This window comes from Festucalex cinctus, chromosome 13 (genome assembly GCF_051991245.1).
Source record: "Festucalex cinctus isolate MCC-2025b chromosome 13, RoL_Fcin_1.0, whole genome shotgun sequence".
NCBI classification, from domain to species: Eukaryota; Metazoa; Chordata; class Actinopteri; order Syngnathiformes; family Syngnathidae; genus Festucalex; species Festucalex cinctus.
In genome coordinates this window covers 1094495-1118676 of record NC_135423.1, presented here as the reverse complement: position 1 = coordinate 1118676, position 24182 = coordinate 1094495, and the positions used below count along the sequence as shown (strand labels likewise).

The 24182-nt window shown below is 39.8% G+C and overlaps 1 protein-coding gene and 1 non-coding gene across 4 annotated transcripts; both read left to right on the top strand.

The window, feature by feature from the left end:
- The first annotated feature begins 647 nt into the window (after positions 1-647).
- akap1b (A kinase (PRKA) anchor protein 1b) lies at positions 648-23148 on the top strand. 3 transcript variants are annotated; one of them, XM_077541153.1, is made up of 12 exons: positions 8790-9816; positions 9929-10058; positions 14329-15806; positions 16643-16767; positions 17811-17937; positions 18039-18166; positions 19130-19307; positions 20286-20436; positions 21256-21323; positions 21454-21527; positions 21609-21674; positions 22167-23148. In XM_077541153.1, the coding sequence occupies exons 3-12, from the start codon at positions 14354-14356 to the stop codon at positions 22227-22229; spliced, it is 2433 nt and encodes an 810-aa protein (XP_077397279.1). In that variant the 5' UTR covers positions 8790-9816; positions 9929-10058; positions 14329-14353; the 3' UTR covers positions 22230-23148. The 3 variants fall into 3 exon arrangements, with proteins under 3 accessions (XP_077397280.1, XP_077397279.1, XP_077397278.1); XM_077541154.1 differs by lacking the exons at positions 8790-9816; positions 9929-10058 and adding an exon at positions 648-726; XM_077541152.1 differs by lacking the exons at positions 8790-9816; positions 9929-10058 and adding an exon at positions 10572-10784.
- On the top strand, positions 9050-9136 carry trnas-gcu (transfer RNA serine (anticodon GCU)). Its single transcript has one exon. It is a non-coding gene; the product is annotated as a tRNA-Ser (tRNA).
- Positions 23149-24182: the final 1034 nt, after the last annotated feature.

Below are 24182 nucleotides of genomic sequence, written 5' to 3'. Positions count from 1 at the left end.
TCAACGTTGCAAGCTTGTTTGGTGGGCTCTGAGTGACATTTGAAATGACTTCGATTAGTGCTCGACGCGGATGTTTGTAAGAATGTGGCCCTCACACATTCCTGCGGCTAAGTTTGGATGTGCAAGAAAGGTTAGTGATGATATACCATTAAAGGATTTTTTTTTTTTTGCACTCATATCTTCTGCTCCATGAAACATACATTAATGCTCAGCAGTATAAATGGCTCTTTAATGTATTTGCATTGGAAGTCTCATTAATGCGCATATATGCAGTTGGAAATGGGTAACCTTCAACATTTTAATGTAACATTCTAATCATGATGGCCTTTACAAAAAAAATGTTTTCTTAGTGGAGGTAATGCAGCCCATCAAACATCTGGGGGGTTGGATGGACTCATCTGATTAATCCACAAATGTGAGATTGATAAGGCTGTAGCTGGCGCTTAGTATTGCCCCTGAATGGTTGCCATGACAACGAAAGTATGCAGTCTTTGTTTGAGTTTATTATTTTTAGAGATGTTCTTATTTGACTGTAAATGCACATAAAACCATTTATAGTTTTGTTTTTCTGTTTATTTTATTTAAACAATTTATGTCGCAAATATTCCGGTAGCAATCACTTCCGGTTCGGGTCAAAAAGTTTGGAAGGCGCTAGAACGCGAGAGAGCGACACAAAGAGAGAGAGAGAGAGAAAAACGAAGCGAAAGAGAGTGAAGGGCGCACACGGTATGTTTGTTTTGTTTTGTTTGTTTGTTTATGAACATTTGATTTCAAGAAATGACTGTAAATATTGATTGTAACTATGCGCAATTTCGTTGTTTTTAGTTTTCACGGTGTACCATAACTGTTCCATGTTGGACGAGGAATAAATCGATTGTGGACATCAGTACGAAGCGTGATTCTTTACCGGGGTAGTAGTTACAAAGGTCACCTTTAGACTATCAATTTCAATGGCATCTGGTCTCTAAGTTTTAACAACTGAATATCAGAGCTTACACAATTCTTTTCAAAATCCAGTCTTGGAGAAACATGCTACGTAGCATACTAGCATTGTAGAAACTTGGAGCTGCCAGGATAGGACTTAAAACTATAGCTAATGCGTACACAAGTGCCGGCAGGCATCTAAAGCACAAATGCAGAATGCAATATTTATTCGGAGAAGATGAACAATAATGTGGACACTCAAAACTAGGCACAAAATATATATATTTTGTCTCATTTATAGGGATCCATAACACAATTCTGATACTCGTTGTTTTTTGATTCTCAGTTGGTAAGCTGGACGGCTTCTTCAGCCTTCAGGTTTAGCGATCCAGGATAGCCTATTTCAAGACGAGGAACACGTAAGGGTGGTTGTCGATCGTGCCTTGGAACACCTGAAGGAGACCGCAAAACAGTATGACTCAGCGGATTTTATAAACAAACTCAATTATTATTATTTTTTAAATCCTCTCCAAATAACAAATAAATAGTTACAAGTACTTAGCGGCACTAAAGTAAGCCTCACAAACCCGTCAGCATCAGCCGGAATGCAGGATTTTGAGCGTCAAGTTATACCCTCCCGGCTCGCAGCCATTTCTTTCCCTTTTCATGGCCCTATTCAGTGGGAATACGATAAAAAAAAAATATTTAAAAATCATCAACCCGCCGACGGGCCATACGATTGATGGCGAATGAACCATCTGCTTCTCTTAATCCTCCTTCAAATATGCAAAAACCATCAAACTCCATGTAAAACTCGTTTCTTGCCACTCAGTCTCCCATGATGCAACGCGCAAAACTTAAACATGTCACATAAACATGTAGACAATCGGTCCTAGATACAACATGACTGATCTTCCATCCTGAGCTAGCCTAATTGCACCTGCAGGCATTTTGACTGTACTGGACTCGCCCATTATTTTGTGTAATAGTTTTAAATGTCAAACAGAGCCGCCCTTGGCACAGCAATGGTGCACATACTGTTTCTAAGTCCCTCCCTTGTGTTGTTTAGAATTCAAGATCAAAGTTGCCACTTTTGATCTCTCATTACAATGTTCCAGGTGCCTTAATCACCCACCTTGAGTTGTCAGTCATCCCTCTTCTTCCATTTACAGTATTCGGCGCTTGTTCATTGCCACATTTGCCACATAAAGACTGAGAATGAGTTTGAGTGCCTGCTTATTCAAAAATAGAATAGAGCAGCTCATTCAGCTCGGTTTGTTTTGTTTTCAAGCAGGGAAGAGAATACACTCGAGATGAATGAGACAGAAATGAACCTCAATGACAATTCTCAGTCTGAACGACACCTCAAAAGAGGCAGCTAACGAGAGACCAATCTTTTAATGTGACTTCTGCCGGTGCAGGAGTGCTGAAATGACTAAATCATTCAATGTTGGAGAAGAACCTAGGCAGTAGCTTGACAGGAAGAAAGTAGATTAGTAAGTCATGTAATGATGACAATGTTTCGGTGAAGTAGAAGTACATGTACTTCCAAGAAAGATTACACAATTACAATTCCTTGACAGGAATGTGAAACATACTTGATATAATGCTAGTGCATAATGAGGCCTTTTTCTTGTCAGTTGGTGCTGCCGTATTTAAAATGTATGTCAAACAAACAACAGGGATCAGTTACACGTGTTTCATGATGACACAACATTAAAAATCAGAGCACTCACAAATGTACACGACTGACGTAAGCATCCCCGATAGCATGCCGACGTTGAAAATGTTAAATCAACATTGCGTCGCATATCGTTGAATCATTGTTGACACCCGACGTTGATTTGTCATCACTCGTGCAACAATTAATACTTGTTCAACGTTAACATCCCTACAAAATGCACAAATTATTATTAATATTGGAACAATGTTGGATTAATGTTATGTTTTCCTTCATTTTCAGCCGTGACACAAATAACAAAGGATGTTGGATCAATGTTATTAAATCAACCTTCTCAACCTTGAATCAACATTTATTTAACATCTTTTGCTATCTGGGTGATGCTATTAGTGCATTTAATATGGCGTATACCAGGAGTGACCAAGTTCGGTCCTCGTGAGCCCCAGCCTGTTTTCCATGTCTCCCTCCTTCAACGCAGCTGAATCTAATGATCAGCTAATCAGCAAGCTTTGCAGAAGCCTGACAAAGATCCCGATCATGAATCAGGTGTGTTAGTGGAGAGAAACATGGAAAACTCTTTACGATGCCTAGATGAATCTTTGGTACCACGTGATGTATGGGTCAACAAGCCAATCAGAGATTTCCATGTCATGCGATGTCTTGCCACGATCTATGATGAGATTGATTGATTCTCTATATAAGCTGTCTGAAAGATGTTAGCGTTGCTGGATTATTGTTCACTGTTCCTGTGTACAGCTCTCTTAGTTTGTGCCGATCAATGTGAATAAATAGATCAAATCTTATTTGTGTCTGCGCTTTGGGATCCAAACCGACTCCAGCGCACAACATTTAGAGGCCCTGCTCTATTTACCTACAGGAAAAACAGAATAACTAAATTTTGTAATATCCAGCGAGTTTAGCGCTTGTAGTGACAATTCACTGCCAAAATGCCACTTTGGGTTTGGAAGACATTTCTCACGAGTGCAAAAAAAAAATCAAGGTCTGCCAAGAAGGTGTGTTTTAACAGTTTAATTTGGCTGTTGAAAAAAGCTTTAGCAGACACTGACAAAAGGGCGGATGCCAAATGACTGACACGCAACCCATACAAAAAAAAAAAAGTTACATACATACATACAAATAAAAGCACAACACATACACACCCACACAATCAACTTATGTGGCTTCTAGGGGTGTGAATTGCCTAGTACCTGACGATTCGATTCGTATCACGATTCACAGGTCACGATTCGATTCGATACCGATTAATCCCGATACGAATTTATAAGTCGATTGTTGCGATTTTTTTCATTCAAATGTATGCATGCAGTGTAAGATTTATATGAAAATGTATTATTTATTTATCTGAAATTTCAGTCTTATAGAGGTTGTAATCTGTTTCATGTTTGAACAGCATTAAAATAAAATATTAAGGCTTAATGTTCCGTTCATATAACATTCTTCCATGCTCAAGGTGTGAATCCTAAAAAAAAAAAAAAAAAAAAAAATCGATTCTGACGATTATTGAATCGATTCGAGAATCGCGCGATGTAGTATCGCGATATATTGCCGAATCGATTTTTTTTAACACCCCTAGTGGCTTCCTTGCTCAAAAAGCCCAAGTGCACACCTGTGTCGTACTAACCGGTTGATTACAGCTGACAGCTGTGCAGGTAACCCTGTAGCAACCCAAGTGCCTCACAAAATACTCGCACATGCAAATGCAGCACGTGGAAATTGGCTACAACTGAGTGGAAAAATAATTGAGTTTACCTGAAGTGCTCCACGGCGAACATTAAAGTTAAGTCGGCCGGCCTTCCAAGTACTAAGACGGTAACGACTTTGACAGGTTGTGTCAGGCAAAGCATTCGAAATACAAGTACCAATCATGTCGTCAATTCTACTGTGCTGTTAAAAGCCCTCATTAAGAGCGACGGGCTTACCTTGAATGTAGATCCTGAAATGAGTGTTTGGGTGAGTGAGTGACAAAATCCTGCTGTGGCCGTCCGTCTTCTGCACCTGCCGGGCAATTCTCGTCCGGTGTTCGGGACGCCATTCTGACTGACCCCGCCAGGCACCTCGAGTCGGGCGTTTGGGACGTTCTCTTGACTGGCCTTGTTGGGCACGCCATTGTTTGGCGTCCAGAGACCATTTTGGATCTAACCCTGATGACCCCTCCCCTCCCACCAGCCTCGTTTTGGACTGCTTTGGGGTTTGTTTGTTTGTTTGTTTTTGTTTTTCTTTGGGGGTGGAGGGGGTATGTGAGGCATTGACATGGTATAGGTTGGGTTTTACTTAGTTTTATTTGCTTCTGTCATGATTTGCGTTTAGTTTGTTTTTTTGTTTGAGTTTGTTATCAAGTTACTTTTACTTTCTCTCATGATCTTTATTTTTGTTATGTCGTCCTTGTCTCGCAAGGTCAAGCATTTGGTCCACCTTGTGTTTAACTGCCCCTCCTCATGTGTCAACCAATCAGCGCCCTCAGCCAGCTCAGTGTGTGCGGGAGTGCGTGTGCATGCTTGCGTGTGTGTCTGGGAGCGCCGTTAGTGACCTTTACGAAATAAAAAAACATAACCAATTCATGTAAAACCTGTACCCGGGACAAAAACATTCTTTGGTAATCGACGTCACATGTCGTCTTTTTTTTTTTAGCCACAGGGATGGGAAAAGGTTCAGTGCTTGAAACACGTTTGTGTCACAATGCATCAAAGTTATGTAGCGCTTTTCAGGACACAAAAGATGCTTCACAAAGCATCTGTTTTCACCCGTTATAACACAGCAGTTCATGTGGATAATAGGGATGTCACGATAAGGGCAATATCGTGATATTAAAACTGCCACAATATCGTCGGCGTCATGCTCACAATATTTAAAAGGAACACATCTGTTAAAAAAAAATAAAAAAAAATTATTATTATTATTTATAAAATTATTAATGCAAATTCAATTTTCATGAGGGATGTTTTGGCCTTCTATGTTTAAAATCTATGCTAATTGTCAGATGAAGGGGAACCGAATTTGCTTGTGAAGCGATCAATGTGTGCTTGCATTAGCAAGTAAGTGCCTCAATATTGCTATTAGAGATTTAGGTGGTTTATATGCATTGCTGTTATGTATACAAAAGCACAATATTGTGCTTTTTTTTTTTTTTGTTTTTTTTTGTATGAGCTCTTTATTTTATTTTTTTACAATGTTGCGATCTTTTTTTAAATAACGCCAACGCCCGTATCGTTACATCCCGAGTGGATGAGATTTAAAAAAAAAACAAAAAAAAAACACACACACACACACAAAAAACAAAACACTAGTATGAAACTAGGCAGCACCTCAGCATGGTGGTTTTGGGTCCATGAGGGGGTTGTTTTTATTTCTATCTCTATCTATGAACTGTTTGTTTTAATTTATGTCAAAAATAAAGATGACATTTCACTTCACTCTGTGTTTATGTTACTATGAATAAAAGGGACATTTTGTTTTTAATATTACAGTATGACCTGGATGACTCCGATAATAACTGGACCTTTGACTCATTTAAAAAAAAAAAAAAAAAAAATCTTTGAGGCGTGTTAGGATTTATATTTAAGTAAACCTGCACGACACCATCAGTGGCTTAGGTTGAACTGTTGCATGTAGTAAAATGTATGTATAAAAAAATAATAATACAAGTAAATTTAAAGATATAAAGTGGTTATAAATAGTATAGCATGCCACTTAGCTCTTCTGTGGAAAATAGAAGAGTTAATAATTGTGAAAAATCTACTATTTTGGGAGGAATTTTTGGTTTTCATTGACTAATATTAAATATTATCACTATTACGGATCCAAAATCTGACCAGTCATCACAGTTATTATTTGACAACACAGATTCACATCAGCCCTTCTGGTGCAGAGAACTGGTTAACGGCTTGATCATTTGAATGCGCATTTATCCGCTTTTACTCGTGTTTGTTGGTCTGTTTTTGAACAATCTGATCTTGATGTCGCCAATTTATATAGTATATCAATTTCATCGTCTCTGCAGCATTTCAACTTCAAACTTAAATCCTGTACTTATTGTTAGTGATTTCTGAGACCGGTCTAAACATCAAGTGCTTACCTAGTTTTATGTGTAACATCAAAATTTTGTTTCACATTAGATGTTTCAGCAAGTAGTAAAACAAAACTGAACCATACTATGAAGTCAGATGTTGAGAACATACTTGAGTCTATCTATCACAAAGGTACATACTTGACATACATTTTCTATCACACTTGTCTTCAGTGGGTCATCGGAGCCTATCGTAGCTTTTACGCTAGTCAGGAGGCAGGCCATGCCCTGGACAGGTCAAACATTTTTATCATTTTTTTTTTGTGATCAATCAAAGTAATATCATCCAGTGTATATTTTCTGGTGGAGCCGCCCATGACCTCAATTGCAGTTGTGACCCTGCCTAACATTGTGAGCTATGAAAGCAGCTCAACTGGTTTTCCGTTTCCAGAACCCATGTATGACAGACCAGAACAGACTTCACAAGTCATGCTTTGGGAAGTCATTTGCATAGTTATTAAAAAAAAAAAAAAAAAAAAAAAACTAATACTAATACTGAAACTAACAAACTAAACTAAAACTAAGCATTTTTAAAAAAACTAAACTAATAAAACCTAACAGAACCACCCTGAAAACTAATAAAAACTAACTAAAAAGAAAAATTACAACTACTGCCATATTACAAATAAATTGTTTTAGCATTTTTCTAAATATGCAAAAGCACAAATCAATTCTTTGTACAATTTTTAGGACTAAACACATTTTCTCTTCATAATATTATGTGGCCCTTGCGTTCTGATTTTCTGTATGTGGCCCTCGAATGAAAAAGTTTGGACACCCCTGATTTAAAGAGAAAAGGGTGAAGCGGAAGTAATGGGATTGGGCCGAATCTCAGTGATAGGCGCGTTTAACGATGGCGCGGCCACCCAAAGTGCAACAAAAGATGGGAGGGAACTCGGAGCAGAGTGGAAGGTTCCTTTAATTTATCACCTGTTGCCTTTGGGCAGCCTTACGTTTACCACTCACCTGGATTTTGTGCAACTTATTAGCGGATGTGCAAAGAACAAGGCATAACATGCATTAAAGGTGCAGACAAGGGAAGGAGTTAACTGCAATTATATTTACCCCAAAAGTATGATTTTTTTTTTTTCCCTCCCCAAAATTTGTGGGGAGAAAGCAATTATTTTATTATCTGTTACACAAGTGTGCAAACTATACAAGGACGATCCAATTAAACATAAATAGCAACGTCCTATCAATTCGTATACGTCCATAAAATCAGACGTTGACATGTTGATTTAATTCACAATGGCAATGGACTAAAGTTCACTGATTACATTGTCTTTGCCTGCCATCTTGTGGCTCTTTGTTGCACATGCAGGCATGCACATGCTAAATTGAAGTTTCAATCAAACCTAGAATCGAAATATTCTTTCATTGGATAATTGATTTATATATTTAGTAGGCTCAAGCTATAAACTGCAATGCTTTGTCATTTAATTTCTCCCTCCTTGTTCTTTTTTTCTGTGAGATCTAATAGCAGTTAGCGCATTCCTACCACCATTTGATATTGTCCTTCCACTGCAAGGAATCAATGTTAAATGATGTTAAAATGAGAATGAGTTATTAATTCAGCGTTGGAGGTCTAAACTGCACGCCTATTTAAGGGCCACTGAACACGGAACACTTGTCACAGAGGTCAGTAACACTTTCTGTAATACCGCTCTGAAAAATATAATAATTAACTGAAGTAAATGTGGGTACATTTTATAAATAAATGTAGAATAACATTTCTCACATAATTAGAAACATGAGTGAGTTTATTTATTTATTTATTTTCTTTGTGTCACGTAAATTAGGCCAGCCAATGTGATTCAAGAGGTGTTGTAGGAGGATGGGAAGCAGTTGATGCTCGAACAGCCTACTTGGTTGGATTGAAGCGTACAATCACTACTTTGTCAACCAAGGAGGAGGTGGACATAGTCCACCTCGACACAGCTCTCTGTCATGGACAAAGCATGTTGCAGGTAAGAAAATACAGTAATAATCATTTTGTACAAAATAACCATTTGTAGAAAAAATATTTTGTGCACCATGATTAATCATTGAATGGAATGATTGTGATGTCTCTGTCACCACTGAGGTGCAGCCAGAAGGCTAAAAAGAACGGACGTGCGTCAGGAGGACCCTGGAGAGCATCCAAGAAGCCAACTTGTATTGTTTTGCTTTGTGGTATTTCTAGGACTGTGAAAGTTTAAAGGGATACTTGAATCATCGGGCCATTTTCAGCAGTGACAAGTTAATATTTTATCCAGAATTAATTTGATAACTTCATTGTTTTTTTTTAATGTACAATATCATTACGTTTTCAGATCCATCAATTTTCAGACCAATGGACTCTGTTTGACAATCCAGTAGGGGATGAGGTGGCCGCACCGAGTGGTTAAGGTGATGGACTGCTAATCCATTGTGTTCTACACGCATGGGTTCGAATCGCATCCTCATCGTGGCGCAGCTCTTTCGACGCTGCTGCTATTCTGAGAACTCTTTTCAACCGTGTCCCTCAGAAGACGTGCATGGTACTCAACAGGTTCATAGTTCTGGACTGTCCTTTGTCACCAGTTCTTCCAATAATCATTACGGGCAGAACTTCTGTGTGCAGAAGAAGTGGCTTCATCCAGATGAGAATCAGCACGACATTGTCATGTGGATATCAGGTCAATCGGCTTCCTGTATTGTTAATACGGACACCCGATTGGTCGTGAAGCATAAATCTATCTTGAAGTGAAATACCTCAATGTGAAATTTCCATACAAAATTAAATTTTTAGCAGAACGGCGGGCCAACTTTGGCCCAATGACTGGACATTGCTGACCTGATCCAGATCCATCAATTTTAAGACCAATGGACTCTGTTTGACTGGTATGCTGCTATCTCCCTGCATAAAATTATACTGTGAACTACTGAACTGTATGAAATTCTTATGAAATAAGATAAAAATAAATAAATAAATTGCCATGCGATTGGCTAGCAAACAGTTCAGGGTGTGCCCCGCCTACTGCCCGAAGCCGGCTGTGATAGGCTCCAGCACACCCGCGACACTTGTGAGGAGGAAGCCCTTGAGGAAATGGATGGATGGATAAATAAATAAATGAAGCAAAATTGCGATAAGGCAAGATTGCTGGAGGTAAAAATGTCTTTTGAGGACCAAAATTAAAATATATATATATATATATATATATATATATATATCACTAACCGCCATTTTGGTTGTTTACTTTTACCTCTAATGCTTTCAGGTCAGAACTGGGGAAAAACAACTCAGAAAAGTCCGACTTCCGACCAACCTCGAATGCAGCATATCTTGGCAGAAATTCGTCTATCGCGGGTGGGCGTGGAATGTAATACCCATGAAAATTAAGGGAACACGTGAGTATGCATTTTTCTCTTTTTCTTAATAATTTTTTCCCTTTCTCCCCTTCCTTCCTATTTTTTCCTTTTCCTCCACCCCAGGCAGTCCCCTTTGCCCAGTCTTGCACACTTCATGGAAACATCATGTATTATTTGGTATACCTGTATTCAGTTCCCACACATATTTTGTATACTGTTTATTGTTCAAATAAAGTTACAATTAAAAAAAAACAACAGCCTTGTGAATTTGAATTTTGGATTCAGGGCGTGAAGCCTTTAAAAACCTTAACAGTTCAAGAATTTTTACCACAAAACATTACCTTTTAATTAAAAAAAAAAATCACTGCTCTGGATTTTATTCATGTCTCTAAGGATGAAATAAATGCCTGAAGTTTATCAGTATGATTCAGATATGGCCATACGAACACGGCTGTTGGCAATTTTGCCATTGCCGCAACCTCAGTTACCGCGAGACTACAAGGCACAACCCGCTCATGACTGATAAAACATAAGCATCGCGAGATTTGAGCAGCTGCTCAATGTGCGTTTGTGTGTGTGTGTGTGTGTGCGTGTGTGTTTTTTAACCTGGTACTCCTCTGACAACACGTGGGAGAGAGACTTGACATTGTACTGGGACACTTTTTAAAAATCAACGTTTACACCGACTTTCTCTCATCGTGGCGACATCGAGGGCCTTAAGTGAAATCGGCAACTTGCATTCTGACATTTTGTGCCACCGAGCAGGTTAGTCTGTAGTTAACTGCATGTTCATTTCGCATGGCTGGATCATATCAACCCACTGCTATGCAGGAGTTTTTGTTTGTTTGTTGTTGTTTTTTAATGCAACCTCCGCGTTGCTATCTATGATGCCTTCCTACGTTTCATTAAAACCCACTGACGTTCGTAAGTCCGTGTCATTGAGCAAACTAGCATCATCTTCCAACCTTTGAAAAACTTGCGTAGCAAAGTTAGCCCACTGTCACTCGTTATATACATAACTTGGCCAAATTCGCCCTCTCCGATGTCGTTTCACACAATCATAGCAGAAGATAATGTCCAGAGCAGTGCCAATGAGCCTTGCGTTGCCAATACCACTTGTACAAACTGCTTTCATTTTCGGCAGGCCGGTTAGCAAGCTAATGTCAAGGTCTGGGGCCCGATCGGTAGAGGCGCATTGGTTGAAATGTCCTCGAGTTTACATAAGTCCGCATTTTAGTGCATTTCGTAATGTTACGTTTCAGTGAATACGTTCTTTTGGTGCCAGGGCGACATAAAACTCTGTTCTGAGACGCAGGATATCGTATATGTAACCCACGTTCAGAGTCGTTGGGCCAAAAAAACAAACAAAACAAAACACTTTTGCCGTTGTACTTGCTGTAACGACATTGATGCATCGTTACCGTTAATTCGACTTAATTTCTATATTTTTATTTTCGAATGAATTCCAGCGATCGCTTGTGGACGTAACGTGTGTCAAACACTGCGGCCTCCCAATGAGCCATGCTTTCTGCCAGCAGTGTCAGTTAGCATTAGGTCACACTATCGGCGTCGGATTTTGTTAAACCACGCTCGACACACGATACCGTAATTTACTGATTTGCACGTAATTGCGCCCACTAAAACGCTAACGAAAATGAATTGCAGAAAAAGTACGCGAGTATTTTGATTATTCGTGTAATGGTGGTCTTAACTTCGTAATCTCTCTGTCACCCAACGGTTTCATTTGTTTCTTTTTTTTCTTCTTTCAGTAGTAGAAGGTTGATTAAATCTTATTATTGTGGCATACATTTTGTTTATGCGTGGACATGTCAGAATTAAGCCCGTCAAGCTTGAATGAGGAGGAGAAATTGTTGGAGGTTTAATGCATGATTCTGTATGCCCTTTCTTATATCCTTTCAAGGGGAAAGACGTTTTTTTAAGTTTCCGTTTCACGCGTGGTAGTCGACGCTAACTTGTCGGCTAGCTAAATGGTTTAACCACTTGTTAGAAGCACTTAAATAACTGATGAGATAAAAACAAAAACAGTGAGTAGCTAAATTAGGTTAGGTATAAATGTTAAGAATATGTTAACATTAAAACTAATTTTAAAATTACTATTGTTGTTAGACTCTGAGCATTTAGCGCATTTTTTTTTATTTTTTTTTAAATGAATCAAACTTTCTTTAAATAAATATTATTTGGGTTTATTACTTTCATTGAAATTGTAATTGTCCAGAATGATAAAAATTGTCCATATCGCCCATCCCTACTTCAGTTGACTTTTGAGGTCAGGAAAAGTATGATGAGCAGCGAGTTGACATGCCATAGCTTGCCACATTTATAGCAGCCAGCCAACTTTGCCTGTAACCTTGTCCAAGGTTATGTAGTGTGGGCCACCATTTCCAAGGCTTACACTGTACAATATTTACTTGCATATCATAGGCTTTTCTCTGATTGTACTGCTGGTGCCTGATTTTATTTTGAATTTAACAAATCACCCACAACAAACATAGCTCCGACCATTTTAAATTTGCTCTCTATATATTCCATTATGCATTGGATGTGCGAGTCCAGCGCTGGAGGGTGTGGCAAGTGAAGGTGTGTGAATAGTAATACACTGGGTCTGTGATAACCAAAACTAAAATGAGCACTTGTATTGTTTTATTTTTATTTTTTTTTTAATTTTTGTTTTATTTAACCTTTAGCTTTTTTTTTTTTGCTTCACTACTAGTATGCATAATTTAAAAATAGCAAATTGATCTACACAAACAAAATGTGATATGCACCTGAAATGAGAAAAGAAATCCTTAAAGATTAGGAGGAACTTATTTTTTTTTTAGTACTATCATCTAGAACTGCATATTGTAACAAACTGTTTTATTTGTTGCCCTTGATGGCTTGCAGCAAATATGCCATCTTCTGTTACTTTGAGTCCTGCTAATATCCGAGCTCAGAAACGCAACACTCCTGTTGTGTGTGTGTGTGTGTGTGTGTGTGTGTGTGTGGTTGCGACTCGCAAGTGACCAGGAAGAAAGCGAGACTGTGAGGGAGCATGTTCGATATCAACGCAGGCATACAAAAACTGTATTTTGGTTGTTAATAAACACGAGTTCACTGACTACAGTATTGCCTCCGTAATCTAGAATAGATGCTACAAAACTAGTGTAGCAAACAGAACATTGCGTTACATCAAGAACACATGATGCGAATGCGACCTTCAAGACATGATTATCCCTTTGTCAGAGATGGTATCAGCAGCAACATGCTTCCCCCTTTTAAATACTTGATCTATCACTGCCATTGTGCCACGAAAGGGAGGTTTGCATACTATTAATGAAGAGTAATGCGGCTGAATTTTCACACTGTTGCTATCAAGCGTTAGCCAAGACATTCCATTACCCATAATGCTTGTGTTTGTATCGTGGATGACCAGGATTGATCACAATTGCGTATGTACATCACAGACATGACATCCACTGAGGCAGTTTTCTCTTTTAAAAAAAAAAAAAAAAAACAGAACAAAACATAGCACCAACTAAATAAATACATAACTCATCGGCTGTTGATTTTTAACTCTTTCACTCGCCGCCATTTTCACATTTCGCAATCCCGTTCGCTCCTGGCTGTTTTACTGGATTTTGACTGATTTTTCAAGGCCCACAGAATATTGTGTTCTATTGCTATAAAATCATGGAACCTATCAAAAGAAAGATTAGTCTCTTCTTTCATCAGGGGGGGAGGGGGGGGGGGGGGAAGTATGTTTCTATCTGTTTCCGTTTTGCAGCAATTAGCATTTGAAGAGAGCTAAATTTCATCAGTTTTCACAAATCTATTTAAATTTGTATGTAATTTATTTAGCTTTTTTTTTTTTCTACATGGCCCTGGTTGATCTCCTTTGCTCTGCTGCCACCTGCTGGCGGTTTGTGTAATAACTACCATGTCTGCAACCGTTCTTTGCAGTTGAGAGGCTGCATCAAAGCCTTCTGCATGCTCTAGCATAAAAAACCCCCCGTATAAATATGTCTTTGGGACACTTAAAACATTTAAGAAAAAAAACGTATTTACACGTTATTGGGAGCCAATGAGTTAATTGACGATTTTGATTGTCGTCTTGACTCATCTTGGAAGTTTTCTTCCTCCCAGTCCTTTTCAGGCCAGGTTCAAAGACGTACTGACTGGAAATTGTATTTTTTGGTTGCCTTTTATATATGAACTGCTGCCTGAAATAAATGAAATGAAAATGAAAAATGGGCTTTAGTTATAAATTAGCACTCACATCACAAATAAATATGCCCTTTTTTCCCTTCAGGTGTAGCTGCTAGTGTCCTGAGGAGATGCCTGTAAGGTTTCGCTCGATTGTGCCCTATACGCTACCTGGAGTCCTTGCGCTGATCGGCTGGTGGTGGTACACCTCCCGCAAGAAAGAGCGCCTAATCGGCAGTGATGACCCGGATGGAGGCGCACCCAATGCAACCTTGAGATTGTCTCGAACGGTGGGTCGCAATGGTGTGGTCGAGAGAGACACTGTATCTGCTGCAAATAACACAGAACATCACCTGACCTGCAAACATCCAAAGGCTACTAGAAAAGATGCCGAGCGTGAAAATATCTTCCAAAATAATGTCGACGACGCAGACGTGGCATCTGCAATGGGGCAGGCAGTTGCTGAGACATGTGGAAGAGAACTGGAAGTTGACAAACCTGCAGTCTCAACTTTGCCACCATGTGAGCAAGACGAGAGTCTCCGTGTGTCACTAAAAGATGGCGGAGACCTGAAAAAAAGCCCAGCGCCCTCCTGTGCTTCAGAGGCGGACATGGATCTAAAAAGAGAGCTGGCATCTGCTTCAGAAATCACCGTCAAAGACATCATCTTGCCCCACCAACCCACGACCACCATGTCGGCGTGCCTTACTGATGCAGAGCGGCCTGAGCCGGAGGGGGAAGTTGCAAAGAACCACAACAACATGACGACCCGGGCCGATGGTTGTACGAGCATACCCGTTGAAGTGCAGCGAGTGGCGTCGTCGCAGTTCGATTCTCGGGATGTGCCCGTTTCACCGCAAGATTTCAATCAACACATTCTAAGCAGCACACCCAACTCCCTGGTCCTGACTTCCAAAGCCCATGCGACGTCATCGGCGCCGCCGGAAATCCACATTCATGAAGAGGAGCAGGATCTGGAGGTTTTGGCCGCCGGACTCATAACCGAGGTCATCTCGGCAGCGACCCAGCAGGTCTTTGGTGGCACCGGCCAAAGGCAGCTGTGTCACCATCCTCTACTGCCAAACCACCATCAAACAGGCTGTAACGAAATGCAAAACAAAGAACAAGTGATGCCCAACGGGTCTTTTAACGCCTGTGTATGGGAACCGATACATGTTAATGAATTGGCCCAGATAAACAATGCACAAAAAGACCCCAGGCCAAAACTGTCTCACCAAGTAGCAGACAGCGCGCCACTACTAAGCAACAAACTGAAAGGTGACGAATCGGCTACACAGACTGAGGACTCTGCTTGCAGCACTTGCCACTCTGAGGACGGCATTGGCAACGAGACTCACCAACGCGGTCTGTTTGACAGCAAAATGGATGTTTTCCAGATTACAGACTTGTCAGAAAAAGAAGCAACACAACCCCAATCGTTGATCGACACGCCCATCGAGGAAATCATTTTTTCTTTGACGGAAGGAAACTCGGTGGATGCCGTTTGCGGTGCAAAGATGCTCGATGGAATGGGCCTACGGAATGGACCTCAGGGATGCGACGTGGAAACCGACCAGTCTGGAGGTGAGTTGCGCGTTTGTGCGGCACGTCAAAGGATTGCTAACATAACTGTGAGATTCATTTGTCAAAAATCTTTTCCAGTTTAAAGGTGTACGATGCAAGATTAGACTCAAATGTGGGTGTGAAAATAAGCGTATTTTTCACCCGCACACGTTTTAAGAATTGTGTAATGCACAGGAGGCACGACTGTGGCACAATGAGCGTTGCCACTATTTTTCTGTAAAAGGAAAAAAACGTTGGAGGGTTCGTGCCGGAAACTTTAGCTTTTGCTCTGAGCATGACGTCATGCGCGTGCACGCTCTCGTCCCTGTTGGTGCTCACGATTGTTCACGGAAATGACAGCTAATTCAAGCCTGATTTAAAGAGACCTGCACCCGATGCGTCTCAATCGCTTATAGAGACTCCACGGAAGACAAAGAACTAAAAAAAAAAAAAAACTTTCAGACCAGCGCCACGGGAGGATGTGGAGAAATAGAGGAGCACACTGGTTTTGAAATAGAAATCATTATATTGGCCATTATTATTACCATATCTGACCTATTGTGTGGAAATATGGGGAAATGCTTACAAAACAAATACTTACCGGACGGACGGACGGACGGTCGGTCGGTTGCAACCGAGCGGCAAACACAATCTTGTGCACCAAAAAGATGCTGTTTTTTTAAGTATTTTTATTGTTACAATGAGTTTTTACACATTATCGTTCGCTTTTTGTACATTGCCAACCTCCCCAAAATATTGTAACAATTATTGTATCGTGGGGCTCATATCATGATATTTATTATATCGTGTCGTAACATCCTTATTGATAACTGTACCTCTTATCTGCGTCTGTCTAGGCTCTGATGTGAACAGTATGGACTCGGTGGACAGCGGCTGCACGATGGGCGCGAGGGAAAGTCATAGTAACCACGCTTCCTCTTCAAGCTCTGATCTCGTCATCTGGGAAATTGAAGTGCCAAAGGTCAGGAGGCGTTACGAGTGTTACATTACTCTTATGCCAATTCAACACATTTTTTATTTTTTTTTGGGTGCACAATCTGTTCCAGATCCTGTCACAAATATTCCTTAAAAAAAATAAGGAACACACACACAGCAGGCAATGTGTGCTGTGCTTGGCGAAGGGAGGGAAGTTTAGTTGGGTTGATGCCTGCTATGGTCGGCCTGCAACAATTCGTTTATGAAAATGTTTACCAAGTTAACTTCATGTTGCACTCAGTTTTATGAATCAGTTTTGGTCTCCTCATGAATTGCTTTATTTTGTAAGGCCACCATTTGTAATAAAACGGGATAGCAGCAGTAATTAATTGGGACCGGTTCCTTATTATGTAAGGATTAATCTGTAACTTATTTAATGGTCAATGGGCAAACAGTCTGGAATCTGATTCTGGATTCTGGAAGCCAGTTTGCCAGTATCAGATTTTACTTGATTTTTTTTTTTTTTAACCATTAATACGTTGAGATTAAATGACAATTACAGAATACTGTGCTAATGTACACCAGGCCTCAGCTCCCAGGATGCACTTATTTACTTTTTATTCAATTTTTCAAATAATGCAAGCAGATGGGTTTGGCTCAGATATGTGGATGGAGGTTATTCTGTAATCTTTCATATTAGTCAAAGAGCAAAGGTTGAGTCACCGCCTTGACAGCATGTTAAACTGGAGTTATGGAATACAAAAGTCTATTATTTAACGGTCACAAGCACTGCAAAACAAAATCAATTTTAATAAGTGAAAGGTGGTGATAAATAATTTTATTAAATGTTTGACGATGTATACTGACTACTTGTATTTACTGGATGTTTATTTATTTATTTTTTGCGTAATGTCACTTGTGATAACAGTTGAACTGGGAATGTTTATAAATCAGGGTTATTTTTGTTTGAGGCCATTTTTTTGCATGTGATAATATCCTAATCCTGACCATTGCTGGCACATTTCTGACTAACAACGTTCATGTAAAGTGTGAATGATTTGTATTCTTTGGGTGTCTTTTTGGTTTCAGCTTCTGGTTGGGCGATTAATTGGGAAGCAAGGAAGATATGTGAGTTTTCTGAAGCAGACCTCTGGTGCAAAGATCTACATCTCAACCCTGCCTTACACACAGGAGTTCCAAATCTGTCACATAGAGGGTGAGTTGTGGGGACCGTCTCTCCCCCCCCCCCCACAAGTTTAGCTTTTTATCGCAATTACAGTTGACTCAGGTTGAAGCTCATGTTTGATGTCTATTCAGGCTTGCAACAGCAAGTGGACAAAGCCCTGTCTCTGATTGGGAAGAAGTTTAAAGATATGGATTTGACCAACCTTTATGCTCCTCCGCCGCCACCGCTCACGTTGCCGTCACTCCCCATGACCTCATGGGTAAGGCTGACTTTGTCTTGCATAGACCAGAACCTGTCAATGGATTATTGACTGCGGTCTCGGTGGACATGAATGGTGAGATGGCGATAATTATGCGACTGCTGCGGAGCAAAGCAAAGCAGGCACATATTACTATCCTAGAAAACGGCCCCGGCGTTTATTATAGCGGAATTTTTCAGAAAAAATGCGGCCCAAACGGTTGAACGTACCGGCACAAATGAGGTATCAAAAGATGCGGCTCGATCTGACTCGGCGGGGAACCAATTTTTTATTTTATTTTTTTTATTATTTTTTTTCCCGGAATTCCGAGTTACCATTGCGACGCAATTCCCCCCCAAAAAGCCCAAAACCCCCCTAGGAATGAATGGAGAAGGGGGGGAAAAGAGCCACAAATTAAGCACCTTTTTTCCCCAGTCACGCTGTGCGCACATACATTAACGAAGTTAAAGTTAGTAAGCATGCTAATGCTAAGTTAGCATGTTACTGCTAGCTTAGCATGCTAATGTTAAGTTAGCATGCTAATGCCAAGTCAGCATGCTACCGCTAATGCCAAGTCAGCATGCTACCGCTAATGTTAAGTCAGTATGTTAATGCTAAGTTAGCATGCTAATGTTACGTTATCATGCTATTGTTAATGCTAAGCTAGCAGTAGCATGCTAACTTAGCATGCTACTTTTAACGTAAACATCCGCTGAAAGCTAAAGGATCATCTGTAGTCAAAATTAATAGTGCGATTAATTTGTGTTCATACATGATTAATGCGATAATTTTTTTGTGATTAATTAATTACACGCTTTAACTTTGACACCACTTGTAAAACGTTATTTGTATTTGTTTTTGCTGTTTTATTTTTTCTGTTGTGAAAACTTAAATCTATGGCTGACGGTTTTTGTCCTTGGGAGAAGTCGGCACTTGTTGCAGCTGTCTCATTTTTGGTTTTGCTTCTACCAATTTGCCATCTAGCTTCTCCTGCCCAGCGGTGTGACGGTGGAAGTGATTGTGGTGAACATTGTGTCAGCCGGGCACGTCTTTGTCCAGCAGCACACGCATCCCACTTACCATGCCCTACGAAGCCTGGACCAGCAAATGTTCATGTGCTACTCCCAGCCGGGCACACCCACCCTTCCTTCGCCGGCTGAAGGTAACCAAGCCGGCAAAGACAGAGGGGGGAAAGAAAAAAAAAAAAAAAAAAAAAAAAGTCCAGTCCACGATGCGTATCCCCAATATATTACATTTAATTTTCTTGCATTTTCTAATAACAGTCATATGCATACCTAAAGGATATGTTTGTTATGCTGACTGACAAAAATATTTTTGTTAGCAGCTCTTCTGGTTTACCACCAAGCGGCATGCCTGCTCGAAATGTGCTCTGCTGCTTTCGAATATTAAAATGACAGCTGTAAAATGTGCTTATTTGAAATATTTGGGGAAATAAAAACAGCATTTTTTTCATGTAACGCATTCTATTTCGTTTTTAAACAAAATATAGGAAAATTGGTACATTAAGACACGTGCCATGTTGAGTTTATAAGTAAATAAATGTTGATATTCTTCCTCTGCTTTCATTTTTCTTAGCAAGACACAGCGTCCAATCACTGGTGAGCTATTTTTGCATTAATTGAAGGCAATTAACTTCAAAGACGCTGCCGGTTTTTATTTCTTAGGTACAATGCAAGCTGCAAATGCAAACGCTAACTGCCTATTTCAAGTTAACGACCAATATCGATTCTGTCGCCTGCGTATTGATACGTGTATTGTAATGAGGCCCGCCAACGATATATTGCCGTATCGATTTTTCTTTTTTTGAGCACACCCCTAGTGTTGAGTGGAGAGGAGACTGTAACCTGCACACCGTCCACGCTCCTCGGAGAGCAAAAAGAATAGAAATCTCGTCTTCCTTTCTGTTTGCTTATTAAATGTTCAGGTTGACTAAACCCGACAATTTCCTAATTAATACAAAGTTGCCGCTTACTGAAGCAAAATGCAATTCAATGCTTTATATAAATAAATGAAATCATTACGGAACACAATTGAGGGAACACATTATAAAACGTTCTCGCTCGTGTAGTGCTTTTGCACATGCGTATTAACACGTGGTTTGTCTGTCTTCATCATCTAGTCGGTGTGATATGTGCTGCTCCGGCAGTGGAAGGAGCCTGGTGGAGAGCTCAGGTCATCACCTTCTACAAAGACTCAAATGAAGTGGAAATCAGATATGTTGATTATGGCGGCTATGACCGAGTCAAGATCGACTCGTTACGGCAAATAAGGTATGACGTTATGAGTTTGAGGCTTTATAGACTAAATAAATCCACTTACCTTGCTAACTTCTGTTTTCTTTCATCACCACAAAAGTCTCATTCTGCCTTATTCCATTTTTTTTAGTAATCAATATTAAAACTGATTGGTTTCGGCCAAATCACTTATTTTAAAGGTATACTTTATTAAGCCATTTTTGGCAGTCAAACGTTAATATTTTGCCTATAATAAATTTGATATTTTCATGTACAATTAGAACCTTTCAAAACACATTTTTCAACTTGCTGTCGACTGAAAATGACATCACAAGGGCTCACTCAGGTAACCAATCACAGCTCAGCTTGTGAATGTCACATGACCAAACCTGGGAAAAACAGGTGAGCTGTGATTGGTTACCTGAGCCCTTGTGATGTCATTTTCAGTCGACAGCAAGTTGCAAAATGTGTTTTGAAAGATACTAATTGTATGGGAAAAATAATGAAACTGTCAAATTAATTATAGACAAAATATTCACTTCTTATTGCTATAAAGGGCTAAATAAGTGAAGTATCTTTTAATGAAAATGCGCTTTTGAAGGCAAAATGTGTTTGCAAATGATCACCAGTTATTTCAGTGAATTTAAAGAAAACGCGGTCGTAATCTGACATGCAGATGTAAATATTATAAGGTTTAAAAATATGGAGATTTATGTCTTGTGACTTTCCAATCCAGAAGTTTAACTTGTGGTCCCACGTATCGTTCTCAGAATGTTTGCTTTGTCTCCATGCTGCTTACAAACGATTGACGATGTTCAACACATCGGTGGCCCCTTTTTTTTTTTTTCCTCTTAGGTCTGATTTTGTGACGTTGCCGTTTCAAGGAGCTGAAGTCTTGCTCGACAACGTCGCCCCTCTCCCAGGTAAACTGCGCTGACGCAACATCCTGTGCACAAATTGGAATGGATTTCATTTTTGCAGGATTTTGTGTTTCAAGTCGATTGCGTTCGTTTGCTTTCCTAATGATGTCTACGCACTGTATGAATGTATCAGGTGAGGATCGTTTTTCGTCCGAGGCCACATCAGCGTTGGAAGAGATGACAAGAGGAGTTGCGTTGCTTGCACAAGTAAGCCTTCATCAGTAGACGCCCCCCAGACTGCCGACTGACGGTCACTAACGAGCAATATGTCCGTCCTGTCATTTAAAGGTCTCAAATTATGACAACAATACCGGCCTCCCATTGGTTCATCTGTGGAACATGGTAGGCGAAGAGGTGAGATGCCACAATTACTCATTATTACATTTGACTGTGTGTTTATTGTAGGACTGCCACTGTTGATTGTTTTTACAATCGATTAATCGAATAAAAATACATTTTGCATTAAAATGCATAGCAAAAACACATTTTCCCATTCCAATTTATTAACCAATTATTTTTTTATTTATTTACTAACACAAAACGTGAGGAGTCATGACACACCGGACAACACGCCACCGCCTTGTGTTGTTCGGCGTACACCCAAATACGCTCCTGAGGCCGAGGAGCTTAGGTAGTACCGTTCCGAACCGCCCCCAGACCCGGAACTGATTTTGTGTGTGAAACTTTGAGAAAATTTCAGACTTTAAAGTGCCCCTTATAGTCGTGAAGATTACTTCAACAAGAGTAACTAGTGACGAAATTTGATTTTACACTTTATCATCATTTCCCTTTTCGAACGTTTTCTAAGCATGAAGTCTAACCAAGGTCATTTGTCTCCTCTTCCAGGTTGTTTCAATAAACCGCACGCTGGCAGAGAGGGGTTTGGGGGTATGGGTGGATGGATTTTGAGCCCTCACCGGGAAACCAACACATCACTGGAGTTTTGGTTTGTTTTGTTTTTGTTGTCCTGTTTTGTTTCTCTTTTCCTTTTTAAAAAAAAAAAAAAAAAAAAAAAGACATTAAAATATTTTTTCAGGCATAGTCTTCGAGAACAAAACTGCTTGAAAATAAGAAACTTTTTTTTTTTTTTTGTCCTGGTTCTCGTGTGGAACAAAGATCCCAAATGAAATTAAGAGGAACTTTGTACATGAAAAAAGGGGTCTATAATTGTAATTTAAATAAAGATTCAACCACTATATTTTTTTTCCGTCCCCAACCTTGCCTTTTGCTGGGCTTTTTGGACATTCTGTCAGTCGTTATGCTGTGTGATGACACGCGTCGGACTACGTGGACACTCTTGGACTGTAATTACAAACTCCGTGACAGCATTAGGTCAGTTCAATTTCAAATCTTTTTGCATACATTTTTTTTTTGTTTTTGGTGTGGTCTAAGTCTGTAAGGGTAATGTTGCAAAGTGCAAGTTTGAGTCGATGAAATCGGTCACCTGCAGGGCAACAAATGTGCCTCCAAGCTTGGATTTAAGCACAAGCTGATCGTCCCACCCCGACATTATTCTGCCAACACGTTTATGATCACAAAATGATGTTCTCTGTGGATTTGAGCTCCAGATTATCAAAGAGGCTTTTTGACTCAAATAATGAAAAAACAACTCTGCCACAGTACCAACAATAATTTTATTTAAAAAAAAAAAAAAAAAAAAAAAAAAAAAATCTAAATTATTTTTGGGATTAGGGTTTTTTATTTTTATTTTTATTTATTTTTTTTTTTTTTTTGAGGTGTCAGAGTGCTCCAACATGGTGGAAACCTTATCAAGGTGGCAAATTAAATGTATACACCCTAAGCGAAACAAAGATCTTTTATACATGCACTACTTCTTGATGTTGTCTGATTCATTAACATCAGCAGCGAAATTAATAACAGATTGGAAAACACTACATGAATCTTCGTATGCAGTACGACTTAGTCGACAATAACTTTTTCAAATGGATTTGTTCAAATCCAAGACCTGAACAAGTTATTGTAAATAAGTGGCGGCATATGGGCTGCACTACTATTCAGAACTGACTTTCTGTGACCTATATTACCTGAATGCAGGATGCTTGACAGTGTTACCTGGATGAAAATAAGGTTTCCATTTGACTGTTGAATGTCATATTTCCTGTCTCAAATAGAAAACAAAACAAAACCATGCCACCCCAGCAGTTAGGTTTTATGTTAAACGGTTAGTTTGGATTTTGTTGACATGAATCTCAATTTCATCCTCACCTCCAGCGTGTACGATCATCACTGACTTCCCCCTGACTGCGTTCTGTGTGTGACACGAGTTGTTCTGGTCCGGTGTTGGACGAGAGGAAAATAGTCCAGCAAGTTGGCTGAGGTCACGGAAATAAAACCGTTTTTCTTCTCAATTTGTGTTCAAAATAGTGATACATTTGCATCACAATACTCCTTTCTGGAAAAAGTCAGACGCCATAACCGCCGGCACTGCTTTTCTGTTCGTTCGTATCACTGCGCGTCGCCCTGTAGACGGCTGAGGCCGCTTCCGCCTTCGAAAAGACGAACATCTTATGAACGAACGGAGAAGTAGTGCCGGTGGTAATGGCGTCTTTTTTTTTTTTTTCTCTCCCCCCCCCCCAGAAAAAGAGTATTGCGATGCAAACGTATCACTCTTTTGAACACAAATGATTTTTAGAAGAAAAACGCTTTTTATTTCCGTGACCCCAGCCAACTTGCTGGACTATTTTCCTCTCGTCCAACACCGGACCGGAACTTGCGTCACAGAACGCTGTCAGGGGGAAAGTCAGTGATGATCGCACACGCTGGAGGTGAGGATGAAATTGAGATTCATGTAAAAAAAAAAAAAATCCGAACTATCCTTTTTTTAAGGGTGTGCTGAGGTAA

What these genes read in the sequence shown, in the direction of transcription:
- akap1b (XM_077541154.1), top strand. Translation starts at nt 14,354, where the DNA reads ATGCCTGTAAGGTTTCGCTCGATTGTGCCCTATACGCTACCTGGAGTC. An exon ending in GGAAACCGACCAGTCTGGAG is followed by an intron (nt 15,807 to 16,642) that starts GTGAGTTGCGCG and finishes GCGTCTGTCTAG; the next exon opens with GCTCTGATGTGAACAGTATG. An exon ending in CACTCCCCATGACCTCATGG is followed by an intron (nt 18,167 to 19,129) that starts GTAAGGCTGACT and finishes TTTGCCATCTAG; the next exon opens with CTTCTCCTGCCCAGCGGTGT.